General features: G+C 36.7%; 1 protein-coding gene across 3 annotated transcripts in view; it reads right to left on the reverse strand.

Moving 5' to 3' along the window:
- Positions 1-19,220, reverse strand: part of SYNPO2 (synaptopodin 2) — a 167,673-nt gene extending 148,453 nt beyond the window's left edge. Inside the window, exon 1 of one of the 3 annotated variants that reach the window (XM_036908601.2) lies at positions 18,852-19,146. In XM_036908601.2, coding sequence (XP_036764496.2) covers positions 18,852-18,956 — 105 coding nt within the window. In that variant the 5' untranslated portion in view covers positions 18,957-19,146. Of the gene's footprint in view, positions 1-18,851 lie in introns of all 3 variants that reach the window. The other 2 variants (XM_057502573.1, XM_036908602.2) reach the window with 2 other exon arrangements.
- Positions 19,221-20,005: the final 785 nt, after the last annotated feature.

Raw genomic sequence — 20,005 nt, forward strand, 5'->3', positions numbered from 1 at the left:
TATTTATCTTTTCCTAAGAAGCAGGCAGATTAGAGACCTTTGAATTTTATGAAAACAAAATTACATAAACTATATGAAAAACTGAATCAAAGTTTTGCAATATTCTTCTAAATTAAAACAAACAAACAAAATTAATTCAAAGACCTGAATTTCAATGATGTGTTTACTAAGGAAGACTTTCCCTTGAAACTGACCCTATAACTTTAGGAAACAATACTATGATGACATTTACTACAATACCTTTGTATATCCTATATTATGCATACAACATATTTTCACTTGTCTCTCAAAGGGAGACATCAGAGTTTATTTCTTTAGGGTAAGTTTTTAAAAATATGACGTGTCTGACTATTCTCTCTTGATTATTCCATGGAAAGCTGCAAATTCTCATTCCCTATTATTCAGCCATAAAAAGAAAAGAAATCCTACCATTTGCAACAACATGGTTGGAGCTAGAGGGTATTATGTTCAGTGAAATAAGCCAGGCAGAGAAAGACAAGTACCAAATGACTTCAATCATTTATAGAGTATAAAAACAAAATAAAACTGAAGTAACAAAATAGCAGCAGACTCACAGACTCCAAGAAGGGACAAGCAGTTACCAAAGGGAAGGAATGGGAAGGGTGGGTGGAGAGGGAGGGAGAAGGGGATTAACGGGCATTATAATTAGCACTCACAATATAGGTAAGTCACAGGGAAGATAGTATAGCACGGAGAAGACAAGTAATGACTCTATAGCATCTTACTATGCTCATGGACAGTGACTGCAATGGGGGGTGAGTACTTGAAAATGTGGGTGAATGTTGAAACCACAATGCTGTTTATGTGAAACCTTCATAAGATTGTATATCAGTGATACTTTAATTAAAAAAATTATCATACCCTAGGCCTTAATACTTTCTTGTACATTACTTTTAAGACACTCATCACCTTTATATAAAATTTTTATCCTGAAACAGTCTGGAAATTTAATAGGACTGAAATAAGCAGGAATTATTGTTCTCTCAAAATTTTTTCTTTCAAGATATTTTTTAAAGTTACAAGTTACTTTCAATATTTTTAAATGTTTAGAGACAGAAGTATGTTACATAGATTATCTGACCTTAATTATTTGCTTATTTTATCAGCCAAATACAATTACACTTGCCAGTATAATAAAGAGTAATATGTACATGATAAAAAAATTTCTCTCTATATAATAGTTGCCCTCAATAATTCAGACAGTCTTTACTTTCACCACAAATATAGAACACTCTCAGACTAGTAATTCTACTTCTAGGAATTTATTCTATAGGAACAATCAGACCAGTGCACATATTTACATAAAAAGTATTCATTTCAGCACTATTTGTAATGGTGAAAACTTAGAAATAACTTTTTGTTCAGTAGGGAATGGATTATGTAAATCATAATCAGTCCATACCATGTAATACTAGACAGCCATTAAAAGTTATTATGTAAATCAGTCTTCATAGATATGGAAATTGTGCATGTCGTGTCATTAATAAGCAATTACATTGAAAACCATTCTTTTTACATGGAATTGACTATAAATGTAATTGTAAGTTGATGTGTGTACAGGAAGGGGGGTCTGAAAAGTTGTCCACCAAAATGTTAATAATGTGTTATTTTTGGATGGCATGATTTTTACTTTATTTTTATCCTTTTCTGTAATGTTTGAATTTTTTTACAATAATAATGTGCCATTTTTTATAATTCAAAAATAAAAGCCTTTTTCAGTTCTAGCTATTGTACTTTTTAAAAAAATAAAGGCCTTAAACAATCCATAGAGCCATGATTTGATTCAAAATACCACACTTTGAGATGTGGAACTAAACAAATCAAGTTTAAGCTTGCCATGAACTCTCTCCTTTCCCTCTTTGACATATTTACCCAAATGAGAGGTTTAAGGACTAGATGAAGAATATTAAATACATTCCCTCTTCTCTATCAAATTAGAACACTTCATAGAAGTGAACAGCTAGGTCAGAATGAGTGGATTTACTCTATCAGATGTCTATATCTACTGTCTCTCTGGGATTTCTAATAGAGTAAGGAGAATAAAACTTAAAAGCTATAAATCATGTCAGATTCAGAGTTTGAGTGTAGAAGACAAATTTATAAAAACATCGTGTTTAAACCCATGAATTCTTAATGATATTTTGAATACATATTACTTACATTTGCATATGCTAGGGAACTACCTCATTATTATTAAAGAATCAAGCATTTACCAAAAAAACCCCAAACATTAGAAAATGCTAACTGCAATACAATTTTAAGCATTAAAAAAAGAAAATCTAGTGAAAGAACACATTGAAACCATTTTGAGTTTTTGTTTTATTTTGTCTTTTAAAAATAAATTATAATTTGGAGAAAGGAAAATCACATTCCCATAAAATGCTGTATAAGAATTGCCCTTTCCAAAATACACTACTTCATTTTTCAAGTTAACAGGGAAAAATATGACCATTCATGGGCATTTTCTTTCACCTATTATCTTCTTGATTAAAAATAGACTCCAGCTAAAAGGAACCTTGAAATCATCTATTCCATATCTTTCAATTATAAATAGACAAAATAAGAGCAAAACAGTTTTAATGATTTCATAGTTAAGGTCACAGAGTAAAATCAAGTTAGGCCCATACCTAGAATTCAGGTCTCTTGATTCCCAGTTCAATCCATGGTCTTTTCACTAAACCTCTTAGATTGGTATCTTGTTACTACATAATATCAGATAAAAATGTAAACACATACATACAGAGTGTATATGTATCATTCTTCTAATTACCCTTTAAATAATTGCTCATTAAAAAAAAAACAGATAAAACTTCACCAAAATCAGGCTTTCAGTAATTGCTATTCTTACACTAAAAAATAAAAGATACATATTCAGTCACTCACTTATTTCTTCAACAACCTTTCAGTAAGTATATAAGCCTGACTTAACTACCTAGTTGTACACGTATGTGCCATAAATGTACACGTCACCAATCTTTAAGCACTAGCTTAGAAGATGCCAAAGGCTATGATCCTGCTGCTTTCAAAGAGCAAGATGACAACATAAGTGTAGAAAAATGCAAATCTTTGAACTAGTAATACCAATGAGAAACAAATGTCTCTATGTCATAACATTAGCTATAGCAAAACAACAATATTTGCTTGTTTATAAGTGCAAAATAGGAAGGCTGAAGTCACCCTTTGCCACTTGGCTCTCAGATGAGAGGCCTGAGTAAAAGTTCCAGTTTGCTAGTATTACAAGTGCCTAAAGCAAGGATGTCCTTGTTTCATGCTGTGCTACAGACCCCAGTCCCTGCCGCCATCCCCTTCTCTCTGCCCGTCACCCTCTTCTTCAATCCTGAAGCATAATCATCTCCCAGCTCCCACATCCCCTTAATACAGATGATGAACTTTCGACTCATGTTTTCATCCTTAAAGATTCCAATGAAATTTATGAACCTCCTTAATCTACACTTGTTTTGATTGAACAAAATTTTATCACTTACTAAATTAAAATAGGAATCATTAACCAATCCCTTAAAAAATAATAGTCTTTATAGCATACCGACTATGTGCCCTAGAGAAATAAACAGAACATTCCATTTCAGAAAAGATCATGGGCAAAATCACAAAGGCCTGGGGGAAGAATTAGACATGTCATGTTCAGGAGAAAATGAGAACCATCTCACAGGCAGAAGTAAGCTGCTCAGACTAGAAACTATGGAAAGAGGTAAGGGCCTTAAAAACCTTAAAAAGGAATTTCTATGAATGAAGTGTCAGACTGCTAAGCACACTTCTGGAAAATGCTTATAAAGGTAAAATAATTCTCCCTACTAGTTCATCTCATCCCTGAATGAAAAAGTCCAGAATGTTGTTACATTTCCATGAAAATAAATAAAAGAAACTAATGCAGAACTTCCTGTTTGTTCTGTGTCACTCTCTCTCTCTCTCAAACACACACACACACACACACACACACACACACACACACACACACACACTCTTTCTTCTGCAGACAAGGCAATATCAGATTTGATATCAGTCTTAATTTGCTTAGGAAATTTCCTCCTGTGGAGAAGAGGGGTATAAAAAGAGCTAGATAAAGAATGAAAATTAAGAGAATGGGAGCAGTGAAGACAGTGAAGAAGAAATTTTCCTTCTTAAATAAGAAAGGCAAGCAGAAGGTCAGAGTAGTTGAGGGTAATAAAGAACAGAATGGAATAAATATCATAGTTGGATCTTTAAATGAATCTGCATCTACTCTGAGGCCTGGAGGAACCCAGGGGAACTCACTCAACACGCAGCTACCTGGGCATTTGGGCATGGAGGAAGCATGCAGGGATGGGTTTCCTCTCAGGATCACAGCTCTGCCTCAGGATAAGATTGTTCTGAATAACATTTTCCCATCTGGCAGTCAGGCAGCCAAAAGATGGGAGACCTGAAAATGGATCACTGCATTTGGACTCCCTGCAGCAGCCAATAAATGTAATGCAATATTCACACAATTCAACCTAATATCAGTCATGCTGAGCACCATCCACAGAAAATGTTTTTCACAAAGGAAATGAACATAAAGGTGACTTCCACGGTAGTATCTGAGTCCCAAGGTCCAAGCCTTTCACAAGTTTTGTTTTCCCTTTTAGTTTGATCTTGAGTGATGACAATAGCTCAGCATTGTTTGAAAGCTAAAAACACCAAGAGTTTAATGCATTATCATTTACTTAGAAAAAGCAGCCTTATATAGTAATAACTTCTAATTTAGAAGACAAGGATACAGGGGTGGAGGTGGGGAGAGCATGAAATGTTCATGTAGCTTTCAACAAAGGTCCTGGCACAGCGGTTTCCTGACTATTCAGAGCTCAGTGTCCTATATTTACTTACCAGAACAATTTATTTTCTTTTATATTTTCAAAGCACTTGACATGATTCCTTCTCTTTGTGATGATTTCCATATGCTGTTTCCAATGAAAGGGCCATGGTTTGCTCAGTGAATGTAAGGCCCCCATTCTGAAACCATTAAATGCTGTCTCACAGGGAGGCCCCAGAGGACTGCAGGAGCCCTTGCAGTGACACTGAGATACAGACCTCAAAAGGCATTGCAGGGAAAACAGCAGATACTCCTTCAGTTTAACAAAAGTTGGTTAAATAAAATTAGAATAACCACAAATGTGATAGTAATGATTTTTAAAAACCTTTAAATGTTCCCTGTGTGTTAGGTGATTTACATTTATAATTTCTAATCATGAAAATAATCTTTAGCTGTAGGTGAAAACACTAATCCCATTTTACAAATGAGGAAACTGAGGCATAGAGACTAACATGATTGAAAGAGAGTCCACACTCACTCTAAATAGAGCTCCATATAGCATGCAATTAATTCTTTATAGTTTCAGGTATATTCCTTTAAAAAAATATGTACTATTTTTAAGTGAGACAATCACTTAATTTTATTTGGCCTTATGAAATACATAACTTTAGGACCCATGGACTTGAACTGATTAACCTGCATAACAAAGAAAATCTTGCCTAGTAGTTGATACTACAAACATTTTGTGAAATGTTGCATATTAGCAAAAATGAAAATTCACACTGGGTGAAAGAATCATCACAGATCATTCTATTTGGCTTTTGTGCTCTTTCATTTGTAAATTGGGAGTACAAGGAATTGGTTTACTGCTTAATTTCTGAAAAAAAATAAAACTTGTGTAGAAGATAGTTACCCTCTCCCTTATTAGAATAATAATGTGATGACACCGTTACTACATTATTACTATGTGTCAGGTAACATGTTAGTACACAATCCTTACAAAGTATTGCAAGATACTCAGATTCCTGACCTGTAAAAACTGGTGACAATTTTTATCTACAAAAACAGCAATTCCATTACATAGTACCCCATTTTACAGATGAAGAAACTGATGCTCACAAAAATGTGCTTAAAGCTACACAGAAGTGGTAGCCAGCATTAAAATGCTTTTTGGTTATTTCAGTGGCTCAATTTCCAAACAGTATCTAAATAAGATCATCACTTTTTTGAAGGAGAGATGAAATTAAGATACAGTAGAAAGTATAATAAAACTCTTCTTTGCTCTATGTCTGACATTCAGGTCAAAATAAACAGGATGTATGTATCAAATTCTTCTTGACATTCCTTAAATTCTTCTTGTCTCACTGGGAGAATCAATTTCAGAGGAAGAGGAAAGATTACTTTAATATAGTTTTTAACCAAACTTCTACATTAGTTGCAATGGTAGTTATTCATTGTTCTGGAGAGTAGTCAGTAGGTTGCTACGTTATGAAAAGCCGAAATAGATGAAGAGAAAATACAAAGATGACAGTTGAAAGTTGTCCTAGTAGGACCAGTGTTGTAATCATTTAAAGCTGGAAAAATAGCCATATGGTCAGCATTCCCAGGAGAGAGAGTTTTTCATTTTATCACCATGAAAGACTGAACTTCTTATAGCAATTTCTCATGGAAATACATGTCAGCTTACACCAGTGTCTTTCGGGTTCCTTGACCACGCCACACATGCTCTGTCCCAGGGCCCTTCTGTACTTGTAGTGCTCTGTACCTGGGAGGCTCCCCCCACGTATCTGCCAAGCCAACTGGAACTCCTATGGACATTTATCTTCATCTAAAAAATGAGAAGGAAATGTGTGCTAACTATTGTTTAATCCACTTTAATATACAGACTGATATTGGTACTCTGGCCTAGTCTGATCCAGACAGTTATGAATTTCATATAGTATTGAGGTGACCCCACCAAACAGGGGGCCTCCAACACGGCAGAGGGGAAAGAGGCTTCTTCGGGTGTTCATTCTCTTGATAAAGTGAATTTTCAAGTTATGCTCTAGTTTCAACCCTCACAAATTAACACAAGTTTAAAAATGTTTCTGAAAGGAAGCTATTAAGGATAACACATCAAGCACAAGAGAACAAGAACATGGTGGAGCTACCCCTTCTCTATAATCCTACAAAATATCTTCATCAGCCAGATTGTCAGATTAAAAACCATCACTGTCCATATGTGACTGGTAGATAAAATATACAAAACTACCATAAAGACCGTTTCGAACATGAATTTATAATCACTGCTGTTAGAGGGGAGTTTTGCCTTATTGTGCTCTGTATTAGCTAGAGTTTGTGAGTAACAGGATTAAGAGGATATTAAATAACTAGCATCCAGAACAAGAAAAATTTCTGTATTTGTTTATTCAACAATGGCTGAAGTTAGGCAAAACTCCATTTAAAACATTGCAAAATTTAAACCAAATGATAATGTTTAGAAAGTTCTTCATGGATGCAATTAAAAATGACTAAAATAACACAGTATGGTAACAAGCCAAGATGTATTTTTTGTCAGCAAATATTGTTGTAGACGCAAAGAAAAAGAACCAGGAAATTGGTAGAAATAATACTAGAACAACAACATGTTGGAAGAGGTTTGCTGTAAAGTTAGATAAAAGAACGTGTATTTCTGGTACATCCCAGCTTCTGGTACTTTCTAGATTCTATTTCAATACAGAAATAGATGAAGAACTAATCCTTTGAAGAGCAAATAAGGAGTATTAGAGATAAGTCCTCAAAAGGAAATGAATTCTTTAATTTAAAAAATTTCATGTTTTATGGGAAAAATGTAAATAAAACCACTGATGAAGTAGCTCCTTTAACAGGGATTAATGAAGAAAAGATTGTAGGGTTATGAAGGTTATGAAGGTGCCTGACATAAAATCCATTCAGGGCATTATCTCTTGGCCAGTTAATAAGCAAAATATGTTGAAGACAAAAGTGTCAAAGTGCTGCAGGATGTCATCAGTACAGTTATAAAAATTCATATTTAAAATATACTGGAATCTTTAAAACACACTGCAATGATATAGGGCCTGACCAGGTAAAGCTTTTGTATCATGGAGAGATTTTTACCACTGCGGTTTCAATGGTATCTCTTGCAAATCTTAGAAGACTTGCGGAACCTAAGGATGTTTCAGAGTTTGGTTTAACAAATAGGTGGATGTTCCAAATTTATTGACCTTTTCTGGAATGATAAGTGACTATCAGTCATCAGTTACCTGGCATATATTTTAGGATAATAAACTCAGTGTGTCCCCTAAGAATTAATTGCTTTGAAAGCAGCTTTGTAAAAGAAGAAATAGATGAAACAAGATTTTGAAAAGAGTCGAAAGTGTTTCCGTCATCGTTTAATTTTTCTAGCCAAAAATTGTTACGAGTTGAAAAGTCTGTTTCTCCTTAAAGTTTCATATCTGCATAGTTAACTAGAAAAAAGAATTTCTAACTGTATTACATATCTTTCAAATAAAAACTGCCAGCAAGACTTTAAAACTAAAATATAAAAATGTAGCCTATTCCAATTAGTTTGTGAGATCAAAGTGTGGACATTAGGGCAAATGGAAATCTATTCATCAAATTATAACAGACACATTCAAATTATTGATTAATGAAAATAAAATACGGTCTTCAGCTAGTGATTGATTTCTTTAATGTGGATCTACCTATGTTAAGAGATAATTTTTTTCAGCTATGATGGTCTTTAGATTCAAGTATTGAAATAAAATAAAATTTCACTAGACTTCTAACTCAGTTTACCACATGGGGTCACACTTTCAAGATCATGAAGTCTGTCGGTCACATTGTTCTCACCACAGAATCCTCGGGTCAGTGAGAGTAAAATGACTTTTTGTGCTGTCAAAGTAAAATAAAAATTAGTTTTTAAAATATTGTTTATTTCATCTTTATCTCATTCTGTTAGATTTTCTTTTTGATATACTGTATACTGTACATGAAATATTCATATTTACATATATGTATATATGTATCTCATTTATACATATAGACCATATATACATATATGATGTATAAATAGGATATGCTGGCAAAATTGTTTTACTTAAGGAGGCACAATCAAAATATTTTGGACACCACTGGTCTAATGGAAGAAACAGACATGTGAGCAAAACTTGCAGCCAAAAGTAGCAAAGCACACAGAAGCCTGAGGTTCGCTGAAGCTTGTATGACACAGGGCACACAGCACTTGCCTCTGACTACAAAACTGAGTCAAACCTCCCAGAGAACCGACTTTTAACAGTCTTCTAGAGTGAGTAAAATTTCTTTAAGCATATTAAGATAGGTGACAGAGGATGGGGTGGACAAACATTCCAGCTGAGGACATGGCAGGGATGAAATCTCAGTATCAAGAAAAGCACAGTGTTTTCAAAGGACTGTAGTATTTTCAAATGGTTAGGTGCATATTTTGGGAAGTGACAGGCATTGGGGCTGGATGGTGTGGCAGGGGTGCCACAGGGAAGCCGTGGGCTTGCGAACAAGTCACAGTGCAGGGGGCAGTTCAGGGCATGGGTATTGGCATCAAACTGGCCTCCTTCCTGCACCTGTCATTTACGAGTTGTATAATATTAAATGATTTACCCAACTCCTCTAAGTCTCAGTTTCCTCATCTGTGAAAAAAAAGGATAGTAAGGCTCTTGTGAATGAAATAATTTATAGAGTATTTAGTTATCTGTACATAAGATTTTAAAAATGTTATAGTTATTTAAATGACTGTGATGGGGAGACTATGAACTATTATAAGCAGTGATACAACAGATGATTTAGAAAAACCTCTCTGGCAGCTCTCTGTAGCAGAGCCCAAGGAATGTGAAACCCAAAGCAAGCAGTTAAAAGGCCTGTAACTATAGTTACCTAAAAGTCAAATCATGCAGGCCTGGGCTGAAGTAGTAGGAGTAGCCATACAGAGCAAGAAATGGAGTAGGAGCTGTAAAGAAGGTAGAAAGTCAATATGCAGTAAGGTGATGCTTTATGCCCCTTTGTGAAAATGAGTAAAAGAAACTCCATTTAAAGTGGAGTCGGGAAGCCGGGAAGGGGGAGCTCTCACGTACTACCACTTGCCACCATTTGCAGACCTCAGCCGGAAGAGGCATACCTTGCATTTTCCAACAGGGAGGAGCTCACTTCACTACCTACGCAGGAGGAAAGAAGATTTCCTCCTTGCCCAGCAACAACCCAGCCAATGAGAAGCTGCCACAACCTCAAACCCTGGCTCTTCTCCCAGGGACTTTGTTCCAAACAGCCGCTCCCAACTACCTCCTTTCCTCTATCAAAGAACTACCTGTATTTTCTAGACTTGCCTATGGTTCACTATAGTTTGTGTATCCCAAATGGCTATTCCTCTGCTATTCCCAAGTAAACTCCTTTTGCTAGTAAACTAACTGACTTTTTTCATTTTTAAGGTTGATAACATTAATATGTCTTGAACATGATAAAATTCACAAGAATGTTCATACTGCTAGAAACATTTTGCTTCAAAAATAAAGTAGCATGTATATTTTTAAAGAAGAAATGGGAAATCTTATAAGATGAAAAAGAAAAACTATCCCTCAGAAGATAGAGGTATGAAAGCTTCTAGTCTGTTTCTATTTCATTTCCTAAATTAATTGTTGTGGAAATAAAAGTTTCAGATAAAAAATTTGACATCAATTTAAATAAGTAAAAATACATTTAATGTCAGAACAGAAAAAGTAGGTTTTATTTTACAAAAATATCTCCACCATAGTCAATTTAGGTGCTTTCTTTCCCTCTTAACTGGCTGTTCAAACTATACTAGACCCTAAAGAGTAGTGTTTCTAGAACACAAAAACCCTGGAGCCAAACTCTCTAAGAACGAACCCCAGGTCTGACCCTCACTACCCCTGTGACCTGGGGAAGTCACTTAACCTCTTTATGTCTCCGTAATTGGGATCTCACGGATAACTTCAAAGGGCCCTCTCATGATGCTTACAAGGTAATTAAGGAAGTGTCTGGCACAACAGTAAACTTTATATACAAGTTTCTTCAATAAAATTATCTCCAGATAGATAACTAAAGGTCCTGTTAAAGATAATAAGAAGTTTGGGGAAATGACACTCATAGACTATTATTGCAGACCTCTGGAAAATTCTTAGGGAAAACACTAATGTGTCCTAAGATGATGAAATTCAAGCCAGATAAATTCTGTAAAGAGGATGACAGAAGAGCAGTAAAGGAAGGAGCACTGCCTACGTAAACAGAATATAAACTCATAGCTCTGCTCAGGAAAACTCCCCTACTACATTGTTTTATCTATCCAGTATTCACACTGCTTCCAATAAAAGTGGAAAAGTTGGTCATGGGTGAGTAGTATTATAAAAATGAAAGACCATTGGATAGGAAAACTATTTATTACATAATCAAGTGACACAATCTTCCATTTGCAATGTTTCAAATGGTAAATTCACCACACTTTTTAGTACATTTATCTGAGACACACACAATTTATACGCCAGTTGAGGAAAGCTCCATGCAGACCATCATAACACCAAACTGAATTTATGATCACCCCTGATCTCCCACCTGCCGATGGATTTCACAAAGATTATAAAGACACAGTTTGTTGAGAACTGGCCATCTCTACTTTTTAATAGTAGGAGAAGAATGGTAACTCAGAAAAATTAAGTGCCTAAGGTAATTCAGTACAGTAAGTAAGTGCTCACTCACTGAGGAGGTCAAACAATGAAATATCCACTCAAGAGCAGGTTATGTTGTTTATCACACAGACTTTTAACCTCATGAAGTTGTTTACTCCATCAGGATTGTTTAATCAAACTGTTGCAGGCATTCTCCACGTCCTTTTACAAACCTCAGGGCATTTTGTTTCATCATGAAGCTGTTAGAATAGACACAACATCTTGGGATCCATATATATTTTTGGGTTATTCACAAGTAAACTGGTTCACTTTCCAGGCTTGTCTCGCATTGCACTTTATGCTTGGAGAGGTCTTCCCTGTAATCTTTCTCCTCAGGCTCGTTAAAAGAAGAAACCATTATAAATGTTTTTAAGGCTTAAATATTAGATTTAGTAACATCCTATTTCATACAAACTGTATATCGAAGTCACTACAGGTTTCAGCATTACTAAATAATAGCCTGTTCTCTTTATCCAAACTAGTGCAGAGTGGCATGATGTCCAGGACTGAGGTAGAGAACTATATTTGACTTTGGATTACTTCATATAATTTTTCTTTGCAAATCATTTTTTTTTTTTTAGAATCAGTTTGTATTTCTTTTTTCATCTATCAACTGAGAGTGTAACACAACTGGCAGGAGCTAAGAGCTGGCCTCTCGCTCCTTGGGGGGCACCTGGAACAAGATAAGGATAACGGGATGGATAGGGCAGCAAGGAGAGGAACTGAGGCTACCATGAGACCCTTAATTGACACTCCCTTTTAGATTTGCAAAAATAACTGCAGCTCTCTCAAAACTAACGAGCTCGCATAGGCTTGTTAACAATTTTGCTTACAGCTTGAGAGAGCAGACAAAATAATTGTCCTATCAAGAATCTGTAGGACCATCATGACCAGACCCGTGTTGGCAGGAGTCAGCTGACTGAAGACAGGGAGTTGCATGACCTTCCTCAGACCCTCGCTGACGCCCAGATGTCCACAGTTAGCTGTCACCTCCTGCTCGCCCTCCTACTCCCCCTTTCCCTAGCATAAAAGGAACAGGAAATCAACCCTGAATTAAGGTGGGTCTCTAGGACAGTAGCCCTCCCATCTTCCAACTTTGGGGCTCTGTATTGACTGAATCGGGAAGCAATGGAACCCAAAGGTCAGTTACAGGAGTGATAAAACTTTGTTACCCAAATGGTATTAAATGAAGCAACATATGTGAACCTGTATGACTGTTGATACCGCTGAATGACTGTAAGATATACACAGGCGAAGTATTTTTAGCTAAATATATTAATTAGATTATGTTCTTGAACACCAACTGACAGAGAGAGGTTAAATTATTTTGGAAGCTAATACATCTTTTAAAACTATTACCATGAAAAATATGTAAATATTATCTTGTTAGATGTCATGGGATTGTCACAATGACATTACATACTGATTTTTGGAATTTGCAGTAATATTTTCTTTAAAAACAGCAAACACCTCAGTTTAATACCCAGTGAAAGTTCAGAGTACTTACTTTTAAGTTGAGAGTTCTGGAATCTGACAGTAACGTTCAAGAAATAGCTCTTAAGAATAACTCAAAGTATGTGTCTGCCTAATAGCAAAAAGCATCCCAGGGTATTAAAATGCTGATTCACATTCAAACGAAGGAAAAAGGAAAAGGAGTAATTTATATTTCTTATTAAGCCCAAAGCCAGATTTTAATAAATTCTTCCTAGAAACAGTAGCTTCAACATGATCATCAATGGAAATCATGAGTTGGTGATAAGTTTTCAAGCTAACATACATCAAGTACACGTGAGTGATGATGTGAACCTGTGGGAAGGAACTGATATTTCTGAGTGCCAACTCGTTTAGTTATAAACATGAAACTATTTTATTTCTTCCAGTAATTGCTTTCAACAATGATAAAGCCAAATCCCTCCCTTAATAACACTTCGCTCAGACCCCATGCATTTCTGGTGGCTTCTGGTTATTAAGCCCATCTTGTCCAATTACAGCTTCAGTCCAATGTCTGACTCTAAGCTCTCCCTAAGCACTGTGGCCAGCTTGTGGTTCCAGGGCTTGGCATGGGGAGGAGGGTGTTATCTGCTCTTCTCTCAGGTTGAAGGCAGGAAGGAAGATTGGAGAAGGAGCAAGAAGGTAGATATATTTATTCATAACTACATGCGGTGGCATTTCTTTGTTGTCTGTGCTTCCCTGGTTACTTTTGAGTGGCCATCACCATGCTTTCTGTGGCTGGTGCCCAAATGCTAGGGCATGCGTGTGCTTTCTTCTAGGTGCCTGGAGAGCTGTGCCACTGCACAGTTTCCTAACACAGGAAATAGGGCCTCTACCCAGCTCTTCTATACCCCCTGCACACCCCCAGTAGTTCCTCAAGATGCCAACTTGCTCCTGCCAACTCCTGGCTGAGAGCTTGGCCTTTCTGGGTGGGTACTGGCAAGATGGTTTAAGTCCTGCCACTTTCTGTAACAGTCATTCACCCACAGGAGATGCAAGGATTCTTGCCTCACCAAATAGACAAGTTCCTATTCACTCTCTCTCTTTCTCTGTCACCCTTTTTTCTCTCCGTCCCCCTGCACTGTTCTCCAGTTTTACTCCCCTTACCCACCTCTCCCTACCTCCTACCTCACTGTTCACATAGGCCCTATTCAGGCCAACAATTCCATTGACAAGAAGACATCCTATCAGGAAATAAGTTGCAAGGCTCCTCTCTTAAAGGCACCCTCTATTTTTACAACGATCATCTTTGAGCTTCCCAGCACCTCCTTGCTTCCCCTCTGCCAAGCTATCATGACGTCAGAAAGAGAAAATCCTCACACCACTAATTATGACCTGCTTACAATGCCAGGGACTCAGACAATTCTTGCATCTCTCTGGTCTTCCTCTTGTATCACCTGGGAAAGGGGTGGTGGGGCAGTGCTGGAAGGCCATATCATGCCCCCTTCAGTAAGCCTTGTGGGGTCTTATGTGGCCTCAACTTTCTGCAGTTGTGGTTCTGAATCTTGACCACACATCAAAACTACCTTCGGAGTGTTTACAAATCATGATGCCCTGGGGTGGTGTGGCTTCCCTGACCAATTAAATCAGACTACCTTAACCTACCTTTATCCTGTTTCCACAAATACAGGAAAATACACATTTGCAATCAAATCCTACCATGTTTTATAGCTTAACCTTTAGCAAGTAACTTAGCCTCTCTGCACCTCATCTCTAAAATAAGGATATTTTTCATACTACTTCTCAGGTTTATGGGGTCATTTGAAGAGATAATACCTGCAAAGCACATAGAACATTTCCTAGCATGTGAAAAGGGCTTGATAAATGTGAGCTACTGCTCACATTTAATGATACTACTTAATGATACTATTTAATGATAAATGTGAGCTACTGCTCACATGATAAATGATAAATGTGAGCTACTGCTATGTCCAGATAATGGCAGAGTTCATGCACTAGTCATTATTTTAGCTCATTGTCTTTCAATAAACAGTGATCTGTCTTTAAACATACAATTCCAAAATCGAGATTTTACATAATATCTGTATAATAGATTTAGTTAGTGTGCACTGACTTCTATAAGCATATCATCTTCAGAATTTCTAGAAAGTGCTAAAAAATTCAATAAGAAATGATGAGTCATATTTTCAAATAAAGAGGCTACTAGTTTTCCCTATGTAATAAGGAATGTTTATCCTCAAGTATACACAAACACACTAAAATATTTCTTTTTTACTCTTTAGAAATAGTTATGTCTCTGGAACTATTTTATTTGAAATATTTTAGAAACCTCACTAATAGCAGTAAGAGATAAGAACTATGTTATTTGAATGTGCTTTGCCTAAATAACACATTGTTATTCAAAGTTTTAAATAAATGATATACAGCAATAGATGAGACTCATTAAAACCACTTCTGCCTCATAAAATGAATGTTTGCAGTTTGTCATCTCAATTTTAATAAAAGTTATTTGAAACTTTGAATTAAAATGAATAGAATAAGTACAGCATGATCTAAAAGTTTTGAAGAAAGCTTAAAATTCTAAACATTAAAACATGTAAAGGATAAACAATCTGAACATTTTTCTTTGTTCATTATTTTCAAAATATGAGTTACTTCTGAATTATTCAGAGGAAAAGAAAAACATCTCCCCCACTTCTTTACATGAACATTTTCCAAAGTGATTTGCAAGAACATGTCCAGAGACAGCCATGTATGTACATGTTCCAAAAAGGGGTTTTGTAAAGTAAGAGTGCTAATATACTTTCTATAAGGATATTTGCACATACACAATGGAGCTTTATGTTGTAATTTTGTGTGGGTAAATTTGTTCCTGTAGATGAGCTCTTGGAAATATAGTCTACAGAGTATGGTCCTATGGCTTTGTATTAGAAATATTTACTTCTTATCACATGTATTGAGAACATAAATTAAAAGATAGATAAACATTTAAAAACCAGGCTACTGTTACTATTTTCGGCCTTTAAACATTCAGTTTTTTTCTTGAAACAAAACAATTTTATGGCCTTGGGCTTCAATATCAGTGAAAAGTTTTGGTCATTAATATTTCTCTTAGTGGTCCTTAAAAGTTGGAGTTTAGTCAGCCAGCCAAACACTAAAAATGTCTGAACATCTCTTGAAAGTGACTAAACATGTCAGTAGAAGGATATTTATTGGAAATTAAAAGCTATTTAACCTCTGATCATCCTTAATAACATTAGAGCAGAAACTCTGTTTATTTGGAAATAAATATTTTCTTCAACTTCCAAGTTAATATTTTGCATGCTCTTCAAAACTGTGACCATTTGATTTGCTAGCAACCATCTCCTACCAAGCCTTTCTGCCTCTTTCCTGTACATCCTCCTTCTTGGAGGTAACTTAGCCCTAATTAGTTATCACCAGTCCTTGGAAGAGGAGAAACTCTATGCCAAGCAACAGTCACTTCACCTTGAACTCAATGAGTGATCAATACTGGAACAGAATTGACTTAATGATTTTAATGAAAAACGGTGATCCCAGTGAGGCCATGGCCTTCATAACATGGAAAGTGACAAGCACTTTGCTCCAAGGATTTTCTAGAACAAATAATGCTAGTATAATAAATTAGATATAATAATTTAAATTAAGGAAAAAATTGATGAACAAAAGTGGGCATTGCCATAATAATCTAGAATTTCTATTCTCTTTAGAAGGCTCTTTAGTCACTTTTTACATATGGAAAAATCTAGACTGTAGATTATAGTCTGTCTATCCCTCTCTTTCTCTTTCTCTCTCACATGCACAAACACATGCCCACATACACACACAAGAATTAAGACAAACATCCAGGTGCTTTTATAATGGTATTTTAAAATCAAAAACTTTAGCTATATGATTAGACTAGAAAATTAAAGCAAACATCCAGATGCTTTAATGATCTTTTTAAAACTGCAACTATATTGTGTGGGTATTTTAGGAAAGATGGCTTGCGAGGAGAGCAGGACTGAATTTTTTGACCCTCACACAGGGTAATAGCCTCTCCGAATCCTGGCAACAGACATGCCATGAGCAGAGAAATGCCTCCAAAGAACCCTTCACTAACAATTGGCTACGCTCTTCAACAAATCATCACACAATGTACCACTTTGAAATAAGCACACTGAGAACTCAGGAGAAACCCCACTACCCACTAGCCTAAGATTTCGCTGTGAAAGAACCATCAGAGAATAACAGCTTTTAACTAGTTCTGTCCCCACATTTCAACTGGTAGGCAAAAGAACCTGAAATTGTATACTGTAGGACTGTAGAACACTCAAGCAACACTAATAGTACAGTCCAATTTCCTCCTTACTTCTCTCCTCTCCCACCCATTCAAAATTTCTCTCTCTACACACACACACACACACACACACACACATGACAGAGGAGTCAGGAAGGGTAAGGGTAAGAGAGTAAGAGATTTGTCTGTAGTCCAGTTGCAAGTTAGATCAGAGCTGGAATTAGAACCCAAATCTCAGTAACTGGAGCCAGCCAACTGCTATTTAGAACCAGAACAAATCCGATTCAGTCTCATGAATTCTACATAGGCTAAATTAGGCATCAGTAATTTGTCTGATGTTGCCTGCCACAGACTCATAAAGTAATACAATGAAACCACCTTTTTGTGTCTTTTAATCACTCTGCCAGTTTGAAGCCAAAGACCTCTGAGGCAAGTTACTTAACCTCTCTGGGTTCCTGAACTGGAGATCTCTGAGAAACTTCCCAGTTCTAAAAATTCTGCTTTTCATCTTGTTTTATGCTTCATTTCTTATGTTTGAAGTTTTCGCTAGGTGGCAGGATTCCACCATCACATTTTTAAAAAGATTTTCCAATAGAGCCTGGGACAAGAAACTTTCAAAGAAATTCCTTTCTTCACAGTTAACATTAAAAAAAGAAAGTCCAAAGGAAAAATAACTACAAAGATATAGATGCATTTTTAATAAAATAGGAAATTAGTCAAACATAGTCTTTCATATCATACTACAATTTAGTATTAAAATCAGGTAAAAAGTCTGCTTATTTTCATGCATTTTAAAACTCGTTTCAGCAGAATCCCAATTCGGCAATGTCAAATCCCCTTAAGCAAACGTAGCATATTTAGCTAAGAAACAAGCAATCTAATGGAAATAAAAACATCTAAAACATTTAAAATCATTATTAAGTGTATTTCAATGTTACCTCTAAGTTACTTACAACATATTTCAAATGTCTTTGAATTTTATTTTGAGCACTTAAGCAGATGAGTACACAGGACGAAATAGAGTACTTGGATTTTTGCATTTATTTGTCAAACCCTTAAAATCATATTCTTTCGAAAAGATGTTATTATATCTTCACCATATTTTTTAAATTATTGCCCCAGATTAGCCTTTTCATGAATTCTCCATAATAAATTCACTGCAAACATTTTATCAGAGTCCCCAAAACAGCTAGGCCAAATGCTGAACTGACCATCTCTTCCTGCCAGAGCCAGGTAAAGTGGCATGAAGGAATAACTCAGCTGTATATTCTAATATTGTCTAGAAGAAAGTTCCCAAAGTCTCTTGCTGGTTGTCAAAAAAGCTGATTAATTAGACTTTTTTTTCAGCGGGTAAATACAGCTCTCTTTTTTCCTATCAATTGTTGGTTAATTACATATAAGCTATTAGTTACTCTCCAAAGTTCTTTGAAGAAAAACAAACCCACATTCTAGAAATATGCAACCTCAGCATCAAAATCAAACTACTATATGAACTTCTGAGTCCTAACTTGAAAAAGCCATCCATAGGTTGCTTTCATTCCCTCCTTGCCAGCACGGAGAGGTGACACCACCTCTTTGGGGGTCCTACCTTGGCAACTTGTAAGGGCTGCTTCTGCTCCTTACCACCTTGCAGCCTGAACCCCCAGGGCGCCCCTCCGGTCATGGAAATGCAGATTAAATCCCCCGTGACCATTTTCTCCTTTCACCCCGGTAGCATTCAGAGCTTGAACAGACAGGCGACGCTAGGGCGCGGCTGAGGATGTGCGCTCAGCTCCGGGCGTGTGCCCCGCAGGCGGGACTGGCGCGCGCGCAGCTCGGCCCCGCCACCCGCGCTTCCCGGCCGCCGCGGCGACTTTGCGCCGCTAAGGGGCTCCTTCCCTGCGAGGCCGAGGCGCGGGCTGGCATCAAGGACACAGCCCACTTCTGCGTCACGCTCCTTTGCTCAGCCCACCTTCAGGGGAAGGAGAGGGCCTCACACAGAGGAGAGAGCCCCGTTTGGGGCAAGACTGGGGCGGGCGGCGGAGAGGGGAGACGGGCGGGGCGGGGAGGTGCCGGGGTGTGGGGAGAGCGAAGGCCCTCGAACACTGGATGAATGCCGCCACTTAGAAGGAAGAATGATCGAAAAACTTTGGCTTAATAATTCTATAAATAGTAGAGGGCGTGTGAAGGTTTTAATCTCCAGGCTACGAGCGACATCCTAAAATATGAGCTCTGAGAACTCGACTACTAGAGGACTAGACTCTGTCAAATACATGTTTTGAGAATTAACGCATTAATAATCGGAACAAAAGGGAGTTAAAAGGTGGGTAAATTATTTTTCTAAGCTTTTACTGTCTGCGGCTTGCAGAACTAATCCCATAAGAAGATGAAATAAAAGAACCAAAACATTAATTTTTTAAAACCTCCTACCCTGAAAAATACTTTCTTAACTATTGTGTATACGTTTCTATGTATAATACGAACTGTTGTATATATTATACTATAAACTATTATATGTACATACACACACACACACACACACATATCACACACACACATATTCAGAGGAGGTGGGAGGAGAGGGAAGAAGAGAAGAAAAGAGAATTTCCTCCTGGAAACTACATTCCTATAACTACATTCTTGTAACTATTTCTATTACATGGTTTGGAGTTCTTACATTTAAATAAAGTGTTTCATATTTTTCCTTCCTCAGCAAGAAGGAAATTTCTTAAACCCAAGTGATCAGCCAACTGCATACAATGT

This window comes from Manis pentadactyla, chromosome 5 (genome assembly GCF_030020395.1).
Source record: "Manis pentadactyla isolate mManPen7 chromosome 5, mManPen7.hap1, whole genome shotgun sequence".
NCBI classification, from domain to species: Eukaryota; Metazoa; Chordata; class Mammalia; order Pholidota; family Manidae; genus Manis; species Manis pentadactyla.